Here is an 18687-nt window from a genome sequence, read left to right on the forward strand (position 1 = left end):
GAGATGTTTGCTTTTCATCTACGACATCTTGCCACTCCCTCCAGGCAATCGGCATGCTTCCCATAAGGCAAATGTTCCCTTCTGCCTGCTAACAAAAGGCTGGAGACAGAGCTACCATATTCAAATGTTCACTTCCAGTCTTACGCTATTTAAAGCAAAGGCACAGGACCATGACTCGGTCTTCTATGGACCATGACTCGGACTCAGGACCATGACTCGGTCTTCTAGGAGGTAGGAACGCAGCCTAGATGCAGATAACACCCCAAAAATCTATCTGGGAGTCATTCATGACGAGCTGCTCGCATGAGAATAATAATAATAGGTCCTGTTACTGTTTAGCTACAGCTATGTGGATTACTGGTTTTTATAATAATAATGAGGATAGGTGATTGGTCATTGGTGATGTCATTCATTTCCCAGTGACCTCCCTTAAGTGTTTTTGTATTTTAAGGCACCAAAGACTCATGAGAAAGGACTCGTATCTTGAAGTAAAATATAGTACAGGATTATTTTTCATGTTTAAAAAGCCTTCAAGAGACATCTTTTGAAAATAAGACACATATGGTGGTTGGTGATACTGGTATCAGAAATTTATTCCTTAAATTGTAAGACGTCTGATGGAATCCTTACCTCCTCACCCCACTTCTGCATACAGCGTGCTTCCGGAGGTTGTGTTTCTGTCCAGCCACATGCCTTTGCTCCGCATGAACGGCCCATCGGGCTCGCTGGGCAGCCAGTGACCGTGAGCTGCTGACCAGTGTAACGCCAGGAGGCCTCGGGTCCCAGGTGACCAATCAGATCGAGCACACAGGGTCTCAGCAGGTGACTACAAGCTCAAAAACTAAGGACCTGCAGATGGAGCCTAGAGCACAGAATCTGTTCGATCAGTTTTGTAATTTTGTTATCCAGAGCTGGGGTTGGTACTTCGAAGATTCCAAAGAATTAATGGATATGAAAGCATGAGGGACCCACTACTGCGTAGTCAACCAGCCTGATGCTCTGGTTTGCATGATTACTACTGTCCCCTCTCTCTCTATAAAGGGGGGTGTCACTACAGGATACAGGCCACATAGCATGTAGAGGAGAGCTGGCTGTGTGAGTTCCTGTCTTCACATGCCTTTGTGTGCGATGTTTGTCTGCATGTGTACCTGCCCGTACTCTGCTGCGAATGCGTGCCTGTGTGTACTTGCTGGGACTTTCACGCGCTTCTGTGTGAGTGCCTGCGTGCACGCGCGTGCTCAGCAGAGTGGCTGGTATTCTTGGGACTTTCCTCTCTGGCTTCCTCTTTTGGCTCGCTTCCTGGAAAGTGCCGCATTTGAGCGAGCAGCGCTCAGCGAAAGCTCCGCCTCTGCGCCTCTGGGGGGGCTCCTTCACCTTAACGCCGCGCCGCTCCCTCTCCGTCCCGCAGATGGCTTTGGGATCCGTGACGAGCAGTCAGCGACAGGGCGCTCGGCGAGGGGGTCGGGACTTGTGACCGGAAGCTCCGGTAGGGGTGGCTGACGTAACCGCTGCTGCCGCATTCGGACGCACTTAAAACAACCAGCTGTGAGGAAGCTTTAAATCTGCCGGCAGCCGGGAGATTGAGTGTTGAGAGAGGAACCTGCAGCGGGCCGTGTGTGTGAGGACAGGCACCCCGAGCAGCCGCTGCAGAAGCTGACGCTAATACCCACGCTGTGAAGACGTGATGCGCTAACTCAACCTTTTCTACTCCCAAAATGGACGGACTGTCATTTAACTTAAATGTGATGGACAATGAGGTAAGACTGGGGGGACGGGGAGGGGGGCGGTTTCATTTGTTTTTTTTTTTTTGTCTAATATATATGAAGACAGGAAAAGAGAAAGTGAAAGTGAAAATATACTGAATAGTTAGGCTGCTAGAATATTCCGGGGTTAATGTCACGCAAGTTCCTTCGGAGACCGGAAACAACACATCCCCTCAACTTTTGAGATATTAAATTATTTAAATTGTTTATATTCAGCACGTTTTCTATCTAACCACTGTCTTATTGCTCTTTCTATGAATCAATATATAGCTGTCTTTAGAATTTTCTTATCGTTATTCATATCTTAATAACTGTTTGATAAATATGAGCTAAGCTGATAAGCTGTGCTTCATGGATAGATGGTTGTGGATGGATGGATTTATTTAAATCCCTGTTTTCCCCTGGGACTGCCTCTGTAACGGTCACAGATGGGTGACGCTTCTTCATAATCGTAAAGCTGTTGTCTCCTGCAGATCCTGATGACCAACATGCCTGACTTGATGTACCAGCCCATGTCTCCGGCCAGTATGAAGGTCGAGCCCTTTCTGGAGACAGGTAACTAACCCTACATTACATGTCTGTGAATGATGAGGTTCACTGGAGCAGGCTAGGCGATGGTCCGCAGATAATGACGATCGGCTGCCTGTTCGTTGCAGCCCACGGACCGTACCTGCAGATCATCGAGGAGCCCAAGCAGGTGTGTGCTCCCGTAATACCCCGCGGTCACCCCAGGACGCACCATGCCACCATTGCCCAGTTACTTATCCCCGGACAAACTGAAATGTTGAGATACAATAGCTGTCAAATGCTGGAGATTTTCACGAGCGTGTTTCAGAAGAGCAGAAGGACAAATAAGCGATTGCTCTGAGTGCTGATGACTTCAGTGTCTGAGGTGTTAGCGACCCTGCTTTACTTATGACGTGGAACTCATGTGTGCAGAGGGGATTCCGATTTCGGTACGAGTGTGAGGGACCATCCCATGGGGGTCTGCCAGGGGCTTCCAGCGAGAAGAACAAGAAGACGTATCCCACAGTGAGGGTGAGCCTACCTCAACCTCATATGAGTTCATATTCATCAGTCCCCACCCCAGTGTGTTTGTATTCATGTGAGTCCCCGCCCCCAGTGTGTTTGTATTCATGTGAGTCCCCGCCCCCAGTGTGTTTGTATTCATGTGAGTCCCCGCCCCCAGTGTGTTTGTATTCATGTGAGTCCCCGCCCCCAGTGTGTTTGTATTCATGTGAGTCCCCGCCTCCAGTGTGTTTGTATTCATGTGAGTCCCCGCCCCCAGTGTGTTTGTATTCATGTGAGTCCCCGCCTCCAGTGTGTTTGTATTCATGTGAGTCCCCGCCCCCAGTGTGTTTGTATTTATGTGAGTCCCCGCCCCCAGTGTGTTTGTATTCATGTGAGTCCCCGCCCCCAGTGTGTTTGTATTCATGTGAGTCCCCGCCTCCAGTGTGTTTGTATTCATGTGAGTCCCCGCCCCCAGTGTGTTTGTATTCATGTGAGTCCCCGCCTCCAGTGTGTTTGTATTCATGTGAGTCCCCGCCTCCAGTGTGTTTGTACTCATATGAGGCCCCGCCCCCAGTGTGTTTGTATTCATGTGAGTCCCTCCCCCCTTGTGGCAGTGACTTTCTCTGTAAGTTACATATGGATTAACCTCTTTGGTCTCCATCCAGGTGGGTAACCACATAGGCCCAGCCAAGGTGGAGGTGCAGTTGGTGACGCACACAGACCCCCCACTCATCCACGCCCACAGCCTGGTGGGGAAGCACTGCAACGACGGGGGCAGCTGCAATGTCATCGTGGGCCCCACGGACCTGACGGCGCAGTAAGCACTGAGTCAGCAGAAATGTCTGCATCTGCTGCTCTCTGTGTCTCTATGTGTTTCCGCCGTGTCGTCTGATTTCCACGCCTCACACGTTCAGTCTTTATCCCTCTCCGCATCCGACTTTTCCCCGTCCCCCTCCACGATCGTCTCACCCTCCTCTTCTCATCCAGGTTCAACAACCTGGGCATCCTTCACGTCACCAGGCGAGGGGTGGTGGAGGTGCTGACCCGGAGGCTGAAGGTGGAGAGGATGAAGCAAACAGGAGGCCGGGGCCACCTCACCGGTATGAGCGCTAGGCCAGCGCTGGCTGTGCCCCCCCCCGCACGTCACGCCCCCGCTAACCCAGCCGGGCTCTGACGTCCTGTGAGTGTCCACACAGAGTCAGAGGAGCGGGCCGTTGCCAAAGAAGCTAAGGAGCTGAGCGTCTCCATGGATCTCAACGTGGTGAGGCTCAAGTTCACGGCCTATCTGCAGGACAGCCAGGGCGACTACACGCTGGCCCTGAAGCCGGTCATCTCCAACCCCATCTATGACAGCAGTGAGTGCCTCCCACCCCGAACCACGCGGTCCACCGTCCAACAGACTGTAAGGTCTCATCGACCACGAAGAACACACAGATGAAGGGAAAGCAGAGCAGAAATTGGTGCAATTAAATCGACACGTTAAAATTGAAACAGGATTCCCTTCCCCCCCACAGAGTCGCCCAATGCTTCCAACCTGAAGATCTCTCGCATGGATAAGACATGTGGCACCGTGCTCGGGGGAGATGAGGTCTTTCTGCTGTGTGACAAGGTGCAGAAAGGTGAGTTGGCTAGACCCAAGGAAGCCGTAAAGTCGATTGCTCACCGATCTCAGCCAATAGGAGTTGCTATCCACGCTTCCACAGGGCGGACCTAGCAGCGACGGAGACGTTTCATAGCATTGCGTCTGAGCCTCTTTTGTATCTGTGCATGTTTATGGACCATCTCGTCTGTTCCACTCCAGATGATATTGAGATTCGCTTTTTCGAGGACGAAGATGGAAGCTGGGAAGCGCTGGGTGACTTCTCTCCCACTGACGTCCACAAGCAGGTCAGGTCCAGTTCCCGTTTGTGCCTCTGTGTGTTCGTTTGTGCTGCCTGTCTATGTACCTAAACCACCTGGTGATGACATGGCTGCCCCACTCCTCCACAGTACGCCATTGTGTTTAAGACCCCCCAGTACCATACCACGGAGATTACGAGGCCCGTCACCGTCTTCCTGCAGCTGAAACGCAAAAAAGGTGGCGACTGCAGCGAGCCCAAGCAGTTCACCTACGTGCCACACAATGAAGGTGAGGCCGGGTGGCCCTGTGTTACCATGGCGATGACAAGGGGAGGGCGAATGTGAAGGGGGGGTGGCTGCAAGGTGGAGGTGAAATGACCACTGTCGCCATGAAGCTCAGCTGTCGCTCTGTCTCCTTCTGGACTGTCAGACAAGGAGGAGGTCAAGCGTAAGAAGCAGAAGCCTCTGCCTGACGTGTACGACCACTGGAGGGGGCCATTTGGGGACAATGATGGGCTCGGGGGGGCAGGAGGACATGGAGGCAGCGGAGGAGGGGGAGGAGTCAATGGTGGAGGAGGTGAGGATTAAGAAGCAGGAGATGCCCCGTGTGCACATGACAACTTGGTGCCGCCTACTGGTGGGGCTTCTGCAGCTGAAGTGTTTCCTCATCTCCCCCCCCCCCCACCCACCCCCATTCCCTGCCAGGTGGTTCCTGCTTCCAGTTCGAGCCTGCCATGGGTGGCGGCTTTGGCCAGTTAGGCGGGGATGGCCGATTCGGAGGGGTTGGAGCTCAGATGTCCGATTCGTCACAGCCACAGGATGTGGCCCCAGGAAGCCAACTGCGGGGTCAGGGGACACCACTGCAACAGCGCCTCCTGCATGTCGGTAAGCTGCATGACAGGGGTGTGGCTTAATGGCTGGGCCAATGAATGGACCTCGTGCATGTATGGGTGTGGCATGTGGCTGGCTGACTGTGAGCCATCCTGTCCCCAGCCGCCACAGTCCAAGGCAGGACTTCCCCGATGTCCCGGCAGATGGCAAGAGCCCTTCTGGACTACTGCCGTTCCGGAGACATCCACCTCCTGCTGGCTGTGCAGAGACACCTCTGTGCATCCCAGGATGAAAATGGTGACACGTGAGTCACTCCATTCACCTTGGCCAGGGTCCTGTGCAGATCTTCAGAATGAGTTTCCCACCCTGAAGCCCACTCGTGCTTCTGTACCACCCCAGACCTTTGCACCTGGCCATCATCAACCAGCAGACGTCCGTGGTGGAGCAACTGGTCCGCACCATCGTCAGCATGAACCAGCAGAAGATCCTGGACACACGTAACCACCTGCAGCAGGTAAGTGGAACCAGACACCCAGTCTGAACCCGGTTCTTGGGGACCCCAAACAGTTCACATTTTTGCTCCCTCCCAGCTTCCCAGCTTGGGGACCCCAAACAGTTCACATTTTTGCTCCCTCCCAGCTTCCCAGCTTGGGGACCCCAAACAGTTCACATTTTTGCTCCCTCCCAGCTTCCCAGCTTGGGGACCCCCAAACAGTTCACATTTTTGCTCCCTCCCAGCTTCCCAGCTTGGGGACCCCAAACAGTTCACATTTTTGCTCCCTCCCAGCTTCCCAGCTTGGGGACCCCAAACAGTTCACATTTTTGCTCCCTCCCAGCTTCCCAGCTTGGGGACCCCCAAACAGTTCACATTTTTGCTCCCTCCCAGCTTCCCAGCTTGGGGACCCCCAAACAGTTCACATTTTTTGCTCCCTGCCAGCTTCCAACACGCATGTACCTGGTATTCAGTGATTGTTTGATTATTTGGTTCAGTTGTGCTGGATGCTGGAAGGGAGCAAAAAATGTGAAATGCCCCCCCCCCCACCCTAGTCTGGGGCACTCCTAAGACTGGGTTGAGAGAACTTGTGACACTTCTGGCACTGTGAAAAATACAATAGTGGGTACCTGGGAGAGCAGTCGGCTGAGGGCCCAGCATGCACAGCGGTGTTCAGAGCCACCCCCCTCCCTCGAAGCTGAATTGGAGTAATTATGCCTCTTCGCAGACACCTCTGCACCTGGCAGTGATCACAGGGCAGCCCAAGGTGACGGGCTTCCTGCTGGGAGCAGGAGCTGATCCCAGCTTCCTGGATCGGGATGGGAGGACGGCCGTGCATCTGGCCGCAGCCTTGGGGGACGAGACCATGCTACGCACTGTGCTGGCCCCCCTGGGGGAGCGGCATGCCCGCCTGCTCAACGTGCCCGACCACAGCGGTACGTTTCATGCGCATCACGAGCAGGTGAAATGCGTCACAGACATGGGGATTCATACAGTATCAGTACAGAATGTCTGCACGCCTGCGCAGCAGCCCATAGCAGGACGTGATCAGTCACAGTTTCCATGTGAGGGAGGTGCCAGTAGATGCAGTGCAAGGTAGTTCGTTCTCATGGCTGTTTGTCATAGGCGGCAGGCTTCCTGGCCGCTACCTGCACTTGGAACTTGCAGACATAAACAGTTGGAATCTGTTTGTCTGCGACTTCGCAGGTCTGCAGTTCCAGCCTGTTTGTTAGCACAGGTAGCCAGATTGCTAGTTAGCCAGCCAGACAGACACTTCATCCTGAAGGAAATTGCAGGTATATTATAGCGTAATACACACATTTAGCCACGTGCCTCAGTGGGCCTGTGATCAGAAGGTTGGCGGTTCGAATCCAGTCTCCATTCTTAAGCCCCCACCTACCTGGGTGCCGCTACGGGTGGCCACCCTTCACAGCCAGCTTGCTGTCACCTACAGAGAGCAAGCTGGGGGAGGCTTAAAGAGAATTTAACCATGGGGATCAATACAGTATCAGTTATTATTAACAATTAATACTTAACAGTAATGATCAAGAAAACGTCTCTGGGAAAGTATTGTATGGAATTCCATTGTAACGGCTGAGAAATGAATTGTACTGACGTTTGAGCTCCCCCCACCCCCCAGGGCTCTTCCCGCTCCACCTGGCTGTGCGTAAGGGGGCGGAGCGATGCTTGCGGGCCCTGGTGGAGGCCGGGGCCTGGATCAACGCGGCGGAGCTGAAGGGCGGCTGCACGGCGCTGCACCTCGCCGTGACGGAGAACCTCTTCAGAATGGCCTTCATGCTGATCACTGAGGTGCCCTTTCCCTTCCCGTCAAGCCCCCCCCATCCTTCACATCAGGGACGCCGCCATCATACAAACACTATTTCACACCCCCCTAGACAGCAACCCCCATAAAATGAGCAATGTGATGACGAGTTGAATCAGCGTGGTGGTAGAAGACATCAAACATGGCAAATAACCAGTTGTGGGCCTGGAGAGGTCCTGTATAGCAGGCCTTACACGCTCTGTCCAGTGGGGGGCACTATAAACACCTCATACTGCTCAATTCAGCCACTATTAGCTAAGTGCTAGTGGTGGACAAAAATGACGCTTCATGAACTATTTGCTGTATTTTTTGTCCCCACTAGATGGTGCTCTCTGTTGAAAAAGGGCACAAAACTTGGCCCCAAAGCAACCAAGAGCACCATCTAGTGGGATAAAAAGATACAGCAAATGGTTCATGAGGCATCATTTTGTCCATCACAACTAAGGACAAATTTAAAACACATTAAAACATGCAAATAAATTGAGCTTTTCTTGGTGTCAAAGGCCAAGTATGGTATCAGGCATTTGGTCGGTGGTCAAGGTGAAAAGCCTGAATCTCCGCCACAAGCCCCGCCTCCTACCTGTGCTGGCATCATGCCCCGCCTCCTGCCTGTGCTGGCATCGTGCCTCGCCTCCTGCTTGTGCTGGCATTGTGCCCTGCCTACTGCCTGTGCTGGCATTGTTCCCCGCCTCCTGCCTGTGCTGGCATCGTTCCCTGCCTCCTGCTTGTGCTGGCATTGTGCCCCGCCTACTGCCTGTGCTGGCATTGTTCTCCGCCTCCTGCCTGTGTTGGCATCGTTCCCCGCCTCCTGCCTGTGCTAGCATTGTTCCCCGCCTCCTGCCTGTGCTGGCATTGTTCCCCCCCTCCTGCCTGTGCTGGCATTGTTCCCCGCCTCCTGCCTGTGTTGGCATCGTTCCCCGCCTCCTGCCTGTGCTGGCATTGTGCCCTGCCTACTGCCTGTGCTGGCATCGTTCCCCGCCTCCTGCCTGTGCTGGCATTGTTCCCCGCCTCCTGCCTGTGCTGGCATTGTTCCCCGCCTCCTGCCTGTGCTGGCATTGTTCCCCGCCTCCTGCCTGTGCTGGCATTGTTCCCCGCCTCCTGCCTGTGCTGGCATCGTGCTCTAAAGTTCTGTGTTAAAAAGTTCATTGACAAGCAGACTCATTGGGTGCTTTTTAATTAGTAACTCCTTTGCAAAGCTACAATTGCAATTAATAGCAAAATGGCAAGAACAGAACTGAATGAGTCAGTCAGAAAAATTATGACACTTTATAATAAGAAAATGTCTGTGCAGAAGACATGTGCAGATATGTTAAACACTGTTTGTCAATGGACTTTTGTTATATAACCAATACATTTGCAACATAGTAACAGTAAAGTGTCCCAAGACTTTCAGTTTGCACTGTAAAAGGCAGTGAAATTAGGGCCAGTGCGGTCACACCACTGCCGTCAAAGCAGCTGCTCACTCCCTGACCCACTTGCCTTTGTCATTGTGTTTTTCACTTCACATTTCATGGGAATCCCAGCCCTCAGTGTTCCCTGTGTCCCCCCCCAGCTCAAGGCGGACGTGAATGCGATCACCTCCGCGGGGAATACGCCACTGCACCTGGCCGCCAGCCTGGGCTCCCCCACGCTGTGCTCCATGCTCCTCGCTGCAGGTCAGGCACTGTGTGACATCACCGCTCTGTGGCACAGATCTGTGTGCTGTGCAGACTGTGCAGTGTGTTACTTAGTGCTAGCTGCTCTGGAAGAGTTCTAACAGATATGCTGTGTGTGTGTCGGCATGAAGCAGTGATGGACAAAGTGACACTTCATGGACCATTTGCTGTATTTTTTCATTAGATGGTGCTCTCTGCTCAAAAAAGACATGCCCCATAGTTATCAAAGAGCGCCATCTAGTGGGGGTCAGAAAACACAGCAAATGGTTCATAAAGCATCATTTTGTCCATCACTAGTAAGAGGGTTAGCTGTATGAGCTCAGAGCCTGCGTTACCTGTACAGGAAGACTATATTGCCCATCAGTACTCGACATGTGTATGTCAACATGCTGCCCCCTACAGGTGCCCAGAAGAATGCGGAGAACGATGAGCCGCTGTTCAGCCTCTCCTCAGATGAGGAGCATGGGGAAGCAGAAGAGAAAGTCAATGAGGGAGAAGAAGGGAACAGACACCAGGCCAGGATTCCCTGCAAACGGCCTGCCCCGGGGCACACGCCTTTCCACCTGGCCAAGTGCCAGAAGGTGGGTCTTAGGGTGTGTGTGTGTGTGTGTGTGTGTATTTTGTATTAGTTGAAGACATCAGTGTGCATGACTTGCACTAACACATATAAACCCTCTGCAGGTCAGGGAGCTGCTTGACTGTAGGAAGAGTCCCATGGCCAGTAGACATGCAGTCAGCTCCCCTAAGACACCCACAGACGGTAGGAGACGCTGTTAATTGCTAATGGCCTGGCAGTGAGGGTGGTCCAAGACCACCCTACATCCTGCGGCTCATTTTTGGGGGTTACCCATTCACCCTTTGCACCCCTTATTCCGGCTTTGTGTTCTCCCTCCCCCGATCCCTTCCCAAAATCCAAGATGTGTCCCATTTGGATGGAGAGATCCTTCAGCAGCTGGACGGGATCCTCAGCCGGGGCCACGTTCCCTGGAGGGATCTGGCTGAGAAGCTGGGGATGCTGACGCTAGCCGACCTGTTCCAGGAGACGCCTTCGCCTTGCCAGAGCCTGCTGGAGAGCTACCAGGTAGGGCAGACCTGGGACTCCGCCTCTGTACACCATCTCCCCGTCTCCGAGAAGATACGTGTAGTGAAGTGTAGTGTTCTTTTCTTTTGAGTATCAGATTGTGAAGTCTTGCTTCACTGATCTGCTCACAGTGGGTGTTTCTCCATTTAATTTTCTGAAATAGCAAAGCAAATTGGATCCGAACCCACAACCTGTTGCACTCTGGTCTTCTGAACTGCACAGTGGAAGACAGCAAGAGGGGGAAAAGTGTTCAGGGGATGGATAGAGTTTGTGTGGAAAGTCATCAGAAGAATCTGCTACGTCTCGTTTGCAGGTGGGCGGGGGTCAGGTGGCGGGACTGGTGGAGGCCCTGCAGTCCCTGGGCCTGAACGAAGGAGTGATGCTACTAAGACAAACAGAGATCAAGGACAAGACACACAGTGCAGGTATGGGCCATATCATGTTGAGCATTGTGACATCACAGTGTCCTTTTGTGACATCACAATGCCCTTTTGTGACATCTACATACTTCAGATTAGAGGGGACCGTGATGTCATACATTAAAATGGCAAAATCGGGCTTTCTCTGTTTACGATGGCCAGCTCCAATTAAATTAAACGGCACGTAGTTTGGTTGGCTTGGAATGCATACCATAATGAGCAGCCAAGAAATTGCTAAGAGACTACAGTCTACAGTCTTTGTGGCACGAAAGTGTGAAAATGATGGCCAATTATCAGTGGATAGCTATCAACAGTGTAGCTCTGTGTCCCTGTCTCACACTGGTATTCCCCTAATTAGATGCCACAGAAGACAGTGGTTTTGGCAGCCAGACGATGGACGATATGGAGCGGCCCGTCCTTGCCAACTCCTGAGCGATAAGGCCTGGCCCCATCTCACTGACGGGGGGAATCAGGCATGAGAGGTTCCTATAGAGGTATCATGTGACATGAGGAATGACACTCCTGCCCACTTTGCTGGTACTCGTGAGCTCAAAACATTGAAAGCCCTACGGTTCTGAAATGACTGAAAAACAGTTTGCCCAGCAGCAGAGGCCAAAAACTGTCTTGCATCTTCGGGACGCGAGGCTGTGTTCCACAGGAAATATTACACCCACTTGATGTTTCGTAGTAAGTCTTCACCGTCCTACAAATACCGTGTATTCTTTGTGTGGGTAGAAGACTGCACAGCACGTTTTTGCCAGTCAGGGAAAAACTGGTGCAAAATTGAAATGAAATATATTTGAATGTAGTGACCTTCTCCGGAAGCAGCTTTTGACTGAGGTTTGTGTCTTTATTGTCAAAGTCTTTTAAAATAAAGTCTGGTCCCCATTCCAGCTGTTTGTCCTGATTTAAGTTTTTCTAAAAGGTTTTTTTTTCTTTTTTTTTTTTTTTTAGTAATTTTAGGTCTTAGACTTAATTGAATCATTCTCTGACCGAGATTTCTTAACATTAACACATTGTTTTCTATATTCCACCAGGCAAACAACTTAAATTCTCACCATAATCTCAACAGATAAACAAAAGAGCTTAAAATAGTTTATAATTCTATTGTATTTCAGTGCTAGCAGTCATCTGATGGCTGTGAGTAAAAACAGAGGGTTTAGTGTTTATCAGAAAAGAAGTGAAGGATGTGCTTCCCCAGGCTGCTTCACTAAGTGTGTAACTGTCTAAGGGTCTGAAAACTCACGTGTTACTGTGAGGCTTATTCTCACCCTTGAAAGTTACCATCTCTTAAGACGGTGTTTCTCAAACTTTGGGCCGCGGACCGGTGCCGGTCGGTGGGAGGGTTCCTGCCGGTCCGTGAGAGGGTTCCTGCCGGTCGTTCATGCAGGGCCCTGCAGCCCCAAAGCCTGACATGACTGGTCCCCAGGACAAATAAGTTTGAGAAACGCTGTCTTAAGATACCACGTTTAATAAAGTCATCTCCTTCCAGGGCAAAGTAAATGGCCTCACCTCTCAGCCAGATGTTCAGTGCTTTATTTTAAGGCAATTATCCCTCTCCGGGGATTTGAACCAACAACCTTGCGGTTATGGGAGGAAGTCCTTTTCTACTGCTGTATTTATACCACCGGCAGGTGCTTGACCTGATCCAGGACAAGACAAACCAGGAGATGTTCTGGAATGTTCCTGAGTGGCGCATGTTACTTTGCACACAAAAGGCAGCCATTCAGTTGTTTTCAAAACACCTGTTTATTATAATTTTACCAGTAGGCTTCAAAAAAAAAGAAAAAAACAGCTCATATACAAATATTTCCTTACGGTCGCTTCTTTACGAGCAGGCATCAAGTGAACAGCTAAAGTGAGCCAAAAGACCCCAGTGATAACGTTTAAAAGAAGTCACATGATAGCTATTGGAGAATGCAGAACCCCATTCAGACGTTTCCCAGCGCGTCGTCCCTGGTGAGTGATTGCACATAAACGATTGCAAATACTGCATCGGCTTCCCACCTGACAAGTGTTGGTCGGCTGCGCGGACAGATGGAAAATGCCTCGCTCCTGTTATTTTCTTTTAACCGCGCATTTCAGGCTGGTTACCTTAGTTCGTAGTGTGCCATGTTACCATGTCGGCTGGCCCTTCATCCAGGGGCGATGTATAAGAGACAGACAAGTGTGGGACATACGCAAAACAGCAATGTGTGCTGGCCCCGCCCCCTCCTGTATGATGGACAGCTGCAGTTAAATGGCACCCTGTCCAAGTCAGTGTTTAGTGAGGCCAGTGTTCTCCTCCTCAGAGAAGTGGCTCACTTTCCATCAGCGGTCCTCACCATTTCCCCAAACGGACCACTCACCCCCTGTCCCGGCTCGCTTCCTGACATGCATAAGAGTCTCACGCAGAGAAACGCGCGCACGTGACACACTTCCTGGATCCTCACTCTCAAGAAACGACAGCCAGGAGAAAGAGTTTGGCGGACACTGGTATACAATGAATTGACTGTGTTCAGTGCTGCCTAAAGAGCTTCATGGCAGAGCCGGTTATACAGTGAAACAGCGCCCTCTGCTGGTGTAATGCTGCTATTACTGCATATGGGTTTTTCTACAAAGAGCAGGAGCCTGAGTATAATAATAGCATTCCAACGTCACCAAGAGACTACGTCATACCCGCGGAATATATGTATATATATATCTCCTTAGGAATAGTTTACATTCATATACAGCTCTTTAAATATCACTACAGGTATCATTTAAAATGGTCATTTTCTTCTTTGTTAATGTATAAAAATCCTTGCGCGTTAAAGGATAAACTAGGGCGTATAAAATGATCTTCAGTCAAATTCATTGCTCGTACAAATGCTAAATGATTTTTGTTGCTTTTTCTCCAAAAGACGAGCCCTTGCATTCTTTCAGATTAAGTCTCCCTCATTGTCACTTTCGAACTGAAATCTAAACGAATAAACGGAACGACGAATACGGCAATAACTACCACGTTTCACATCATGCTCGGGATACCACGGTTAAGGTACTAAATGGAATTATTCTTTTTTTTCAAAAAAAAAATCACCTGGGCTCAGTAAGCGGCTGTTATTTAGCTTCATAGCGAACACTTTCATTCAAAATATATGCGATTTATTCATGTATGCTGCTTGGTTATTTAAGTAAAGCAACAGGTTAACTAAAGGTAAAACAGCGTATTCCCCCGCTGCTGCCACCACCATCACCGTCACCGACTCAAACCCACAACATACTGGTTGCAAGCGTCATTCCCTAAAGAGGAATTTGCACCCGCGGACAGATCCGCTTAATCCCAACCATCACGCCTCGTATCCTAAGCAAACTGTATCACATAACTTGGCGTTTCGTCTTCACATGACACTTTCCAACCTTCGATTTGTTTATTAATCTGGGTAGATTAATATTTATGCGGCATGCAAAACGTTTAATATTTTTCAAAACTGCATGTTCCCAAATATTTAAAATGGATCTGAACATTTGAAAGCATCATTTCAGTAATGTGGTATTTACACTGTAAGATATGGTCCCTCCATCCCATTAAATCCTCACTTTGGTCCACACTGTGTTGCGTGGATGATTACTGGGCATATTCGCTGGCATTTAAGGGAAATTGCTAACTTGCCTCACACCAGGTAACAAAATAGGATAATGGCCACTTTACAAACAAAATACGTGCATAAATTCCTGCTTAAAGGATGCCACTAGCTGCTGCATATTTAACGTTAATGTCATCCATCCACACTCTGAGTCACAAAGGGCTTTACCATCCGTGACATGGCCGAGCTGCAGCACAGAGCAGCTGTGGGGGGGTCTGTCCTCTTATGAGTGACAACGACTGGATTGAATCTTAAAGACCACCCTCCTCCTCAGCACTCAAGAGTGGACAAGTATCGGACGAGCGAGACAGGCTAGTTTTAAAAATGGCCTCTATCACTAAGAAAAAAAGTACATTATATAAGAAGATGCTGTCACACAAAGATACAACAGTCACTAAGCACAGAATGTCTTGCATTTTCCTAGATCAAAGGCATATAAGTAAGAGAAGATGTCAAAGCAAGCCCGGCGATCAGTCAAGGCTTTGTCATTGAGAGAAAAATGGCCAAAGCCAATGGCTTCTGAAGCAGCTCTGGGGGGGGGGACACATCTCACCGGATATGGGAATTTCCATGGAAACGGGTCCGCTTCCCCACTGTGATGTCATTTCCTCTAGTGACCCGACAGAGAGGAGGGCCACACACAAGGTAACGCAGAGCCCTGCCCCCTCTCTGAGGTTCCCATCCTGCCCCTTTGTGGGGGGGGGGGGGGACTGCAGCTCAGCATAGAGGGCCCTGTACTTGGCCTTACTGCTGTAATGAACGCGCAGGTAGCATTAGCCAGCGTCTTCTACAGGGAAAGGGGACATGACAGGTCACGAATACTCAGGATGCAACAGCTACGGACATCAGAAACAAAAGTGAAAGCTAATCTAAAATTCCTAAGCAGCTGCAAAATAATAATAATAATAATAATAATAATACATTTATCATTTAACTCTGTAGCTAAATTAAAATGAACTGAGATTATGAGCCTTTTAAAAATGTTTTGGTCCTCCAGGTGAGATGGGTCTGTACCGACTGGTGCAGGGTCTGGCTGAAATTAGGGATAATATTATGGCAGCTGTCAACACCGAAATGCGTTAAGGTACAAAAACTCCAGCATCTCTGTGCGTAGATGCTCTTCTCTGTGGGCGACAGCAGGGGGCGGTGATGCGCTCCCTCACACACGCACCATTCCCCAGTCCTCTGGGCTCCCCGCTGGCTTCTCCCCTTCCTCCTGCTCCTCTGCCGCCATGTCAGTCACATGGCTTTAGCTTCACCTGTGGGCCACGAAGGATGGACAGACAGGAGGGGCCCTGAGCATGCGGGCTCCCCGGCCTCCCCCGGGCCCTCCACAGTCCCACCCACCCTCTGGGACCTCAAAAAATATGCTCGGACAGGGCGAGACGGCCCCCCCCCTCCAGACGCGGGGCTCTCCCAGGCCGCGCCGCCCCCCCTTCCTCCGGCACCCCTCACTTCTTGACTGCCTGCCGGCAGCCGTGCCTGGGCCCGTCACCGCGCTTTGTGGGCTTGCCACTGTCGGCCAGGCTGCCCTCCTGCTGCAACGTGGGGCTGGACCGGGCTCGCTGCAGGGCTCCCTCCTCCAGTACCTGGCACTCGAACACGGAGAGGTCCTCCTCGCCGCAGCGGATCTTGGCATGGAGCAGCGTGGCGTACGTGCTGTAGCGCGTCTTCTGCGAGACGTGGAGACACGGGGCACAGACTCACTGCTGACATACTGTGCGCCTCGTCCTTTATCTTTAACGTTAACTCATACTGGCGAATGTGAGGACAGCCAGGCAGCATGCGGCGTCTGCACATTAGAGTCGGGCGGCAGTTCTGGCTGCCCGTTAGCACGCCCTTAATGCGGGTTCCCCTGCTGCAGGCTCTGTGACGCTGCTCCCATCGTTAATGGTCACAGTGTCTCAGTGAACCGGGGATATGTATGTGTGTACTCGCGTGCGAGGACGTGCCCCGCTCGGCGCCCCACCGCTTTGCATAATCGGCGCAGGACCCGTGTGCAAGATAAGCCTCTGCTGAAGGTTAGTTAGAAGATGCAGTGGGTGAGGAGAGCAAGAGGGAAGTGTGTGGCTCAGGGGGTTAGGCAGGCATGAGAAGATATCCCTCCATGGGGATAAATGAGGAATTACTATTCTGTTCTAGAGAGAGAGATCTGAGGGGGGGCAGGGCGGAGGAGGAGAGGGACACTGCAAAACAAGGGGATCCGGAGGGGCGCGCCACAGCCTGATGGGAAGGTGGAGAGTGGCTGAGGGTGACGCGCCAGAGAAAGTCATTGAGCAGAAGGCCACGCTCACCTCGAAGTCGAGGTACTCGTCCCGCTGGTGATACTCCTCCAGCTCACGCCCTTTCACCTTGCGGTCCGGCGGGTACGAGCGCAGCTCGGCCAGCTCCGAGGACACGGCGCGAAGCCGTGCCTCGTGGGACTGCACCTGCTCCTCCTGCAAGAGCAGGCCAACCGTGAGATGACAGCACCCCCTACTGGACGGGGGCAGCACCGCAGTCCCGCTACGATTCTTACATGGCAGCTGTCGTGCGTTTAACCGGAATTCAGGCGTTGTGAACATTAATTAGCACTCAGAAGAGACAGTTCTAATCGCTAATCTTTTAAACGCAGATTCCCTCTAAATAGGCATATTCCTATTTAATAAACAAACGGGACACATTCTAGTGACAGAGCTCCTGGTGACTCCTGGGTACTGCGAGCGGCAGTGCGCGAGCTCGACGGCGGGTACCTGCGAGAGCTTGGAGCTGGATCCGGGCAGCAGAGGTCGACTGAACTTCTTCTGAGAGCCAATGGCTGCCGGGAAGGGCGGGGCGGAGAACATGGCGGCCACCGTGTTGATGCGTGTGATCCAGGACTGCATCTGCTCGGCGTTCCTGCGGGGGGGGGACACAGACACCCCAGAGGCAATGGTGCCCGACTCAGCATTTTGCCCCAACATCATTACCGAGAACGCATCCATTTGATACTCAAACAGCATTACTGACAGCGTGACTGTCCGCGTCATATTCAAGCGGCGTTACTGATGAAATGGCCATCCTGCTATTATCCAAATAATATTTCTGCAGATACCATCACGCCGCTGATAGTGAAACTTCATTACCGGGGAGATGAACATCCAGGCTAATATTCAAACATTACTCAGGACTTCATTATCCTGCAGTCATTAAGAGACCATTACAAGTCGAGCTCCTTCCATCTTCCCGTCACACGACAGAAATACTCAGCAATAATTAGTATATAAAGTGGTCCGGGTGGGGTAGGTAGCAGGGGGGGGGGCAGATGCAGGCTGAAGGCTATGGGGCTATCTGGGACACAGCAGGCAGCAACTGGAGCAGAGCGAGTAGACCACCTTCTCCTATGGGAAGGTGGGGATTTCTCAAGCACAGCATGTGTGTGATTGGCTAAGGCCAGGAGGCGGGACTTCCAAAGGGGTGAACGGGACTGGGCAGATGCCCCGGTGGGGGGCGGGGCATCCAGGGAGGGGGCAGGTGGATGCCAGTGTGACAAGACCTCATACTGTGGTGGTGTGGTGTGAGTGGACATCGTCTGGGAAGGGTTACTGTCTTAGTGTGGCAGTATGGGAGGCGTAAATGATGTGGGCGGAACCTTTAAAAAATGAACTGTGGGAACGTCAGGGGATGATGGGCGCTAGTGAACTCACGGGGCCTGGAGGAGGTAGACCCTCCAGTCGGCCGTGCGCAGGTAGAACACGTTGGGCCGCTTGCTGTAGTCGGCCGCTCGCATAGCCAGCGAGTGGTGGATGGACACGGCGTTCTTCAGGTCCTCGTCGGACAGCTGCTTCTCTGGCCGGAGCTCCCCCTGCAGGCCAAAAGGGAGTATGACGTCTTAGGACCCAAGAGCTACTTCTGTACCAAAGCAGCTAAATTGTGAAATCGTGCACTGAGCATGCAGGGAAATGCAAGCAGCTGGATGGTGGGGGTGAAGTCTGACCGCTGGGGGATGGGGGGGGGGGTCTTACCTTCTGCATGTAGAGGATCAGGCCCTTCAGCACAGCATAGAAGGTCTTCCAGCCTCGCTTCCCCCGTGGAGCTGTGAACCACATGGTCACGGTCAGAACCGGACATGGCGCTCGGCGTTTGTGGGGGCAGGGGCAGGCCTCGGGGGAGCCTACAGCCCAGACATGCTTTCACATACAGGGGTAGG

General features: G+C 51.7%; 2 protein-coding genes across 2 annotated transcripts in view; one reads left to right on the plus strand and one right to left on the minus strand.

Annotated features, from left to right (window-relative positions):
* Positions 1-1284: 1284 nt before the first annotated feature.
* Positions 1285-11807, plus strand: LOC125715951 (nuclear factor NF-kappa-B p100 subunit-like). Its single transcript, XM_048988065.1, has 22 exons — positions 1285-1757; positions 2237-2318; positions 2420-2460; positions 2703-2801; positions 3440-3591; positions 3762-3874; positions 3971-4129; positions 4289-4393; positions 4576-4661; positions 4764-4902; positions 5044-5190; positions 5319-5498; positions 5607-5748; positions 5844-5958; positions 6665-6872; positions 7577-7746; positions 9312-9414; positions 9817-9995; positions 10096-10174; positions 10332-10495; positions 10809-10920; positions 11273-11807. The coding sequence occupies exons 1-22, from the start codon at positions 1716-1718 to the stop codon at positions 11344-11346; spliced, it is 2691 nt and encodes an 896-aa protein (XP_048844022.1). The 5' UTR covers positions 1285-1715; the 3' UTR covers positions 11347-11807.
* An 836-nt stretch (positions 11808-12643) lies between these two features.
* LOC125715950 (PH and SEC7 domain-containing protein 1-like) overlaps positions 12644-18687 on the minus strand; it is a 43731-nt gene continuing 37687 nt past the window's right edge. The window contains 5 exon segments of the mRNA XM_048988064.1: positions 12644-16192; positions 16814-16957; positions 17252-17396; positions 18185-18342; positions 18503-18573. Coding sequence (XP_048844021.1) covers positions 15971-16192; positions 16814-16957; positions 17252-17396; positions 18185-18342; positions 18503-18573 — 740 coding nt within the window. The 3' untranslated portion in view covers positions 12644-15970.

Source organism: Brienomyrus brachyistius, chromosome 20 (genome assembly GCF_023856365.1).
Source record: "Brienomyrus brachyistius isolate T26 chromosome 20, BBRACH_0.4, whole genome shotgun sequence".
NCBI lineage: Eukaryota > Metazoa > Chordata > Actinopteri > Osteoglossiformes > Mormyridae > Brienomyrus > Brienomyrus brachyistius.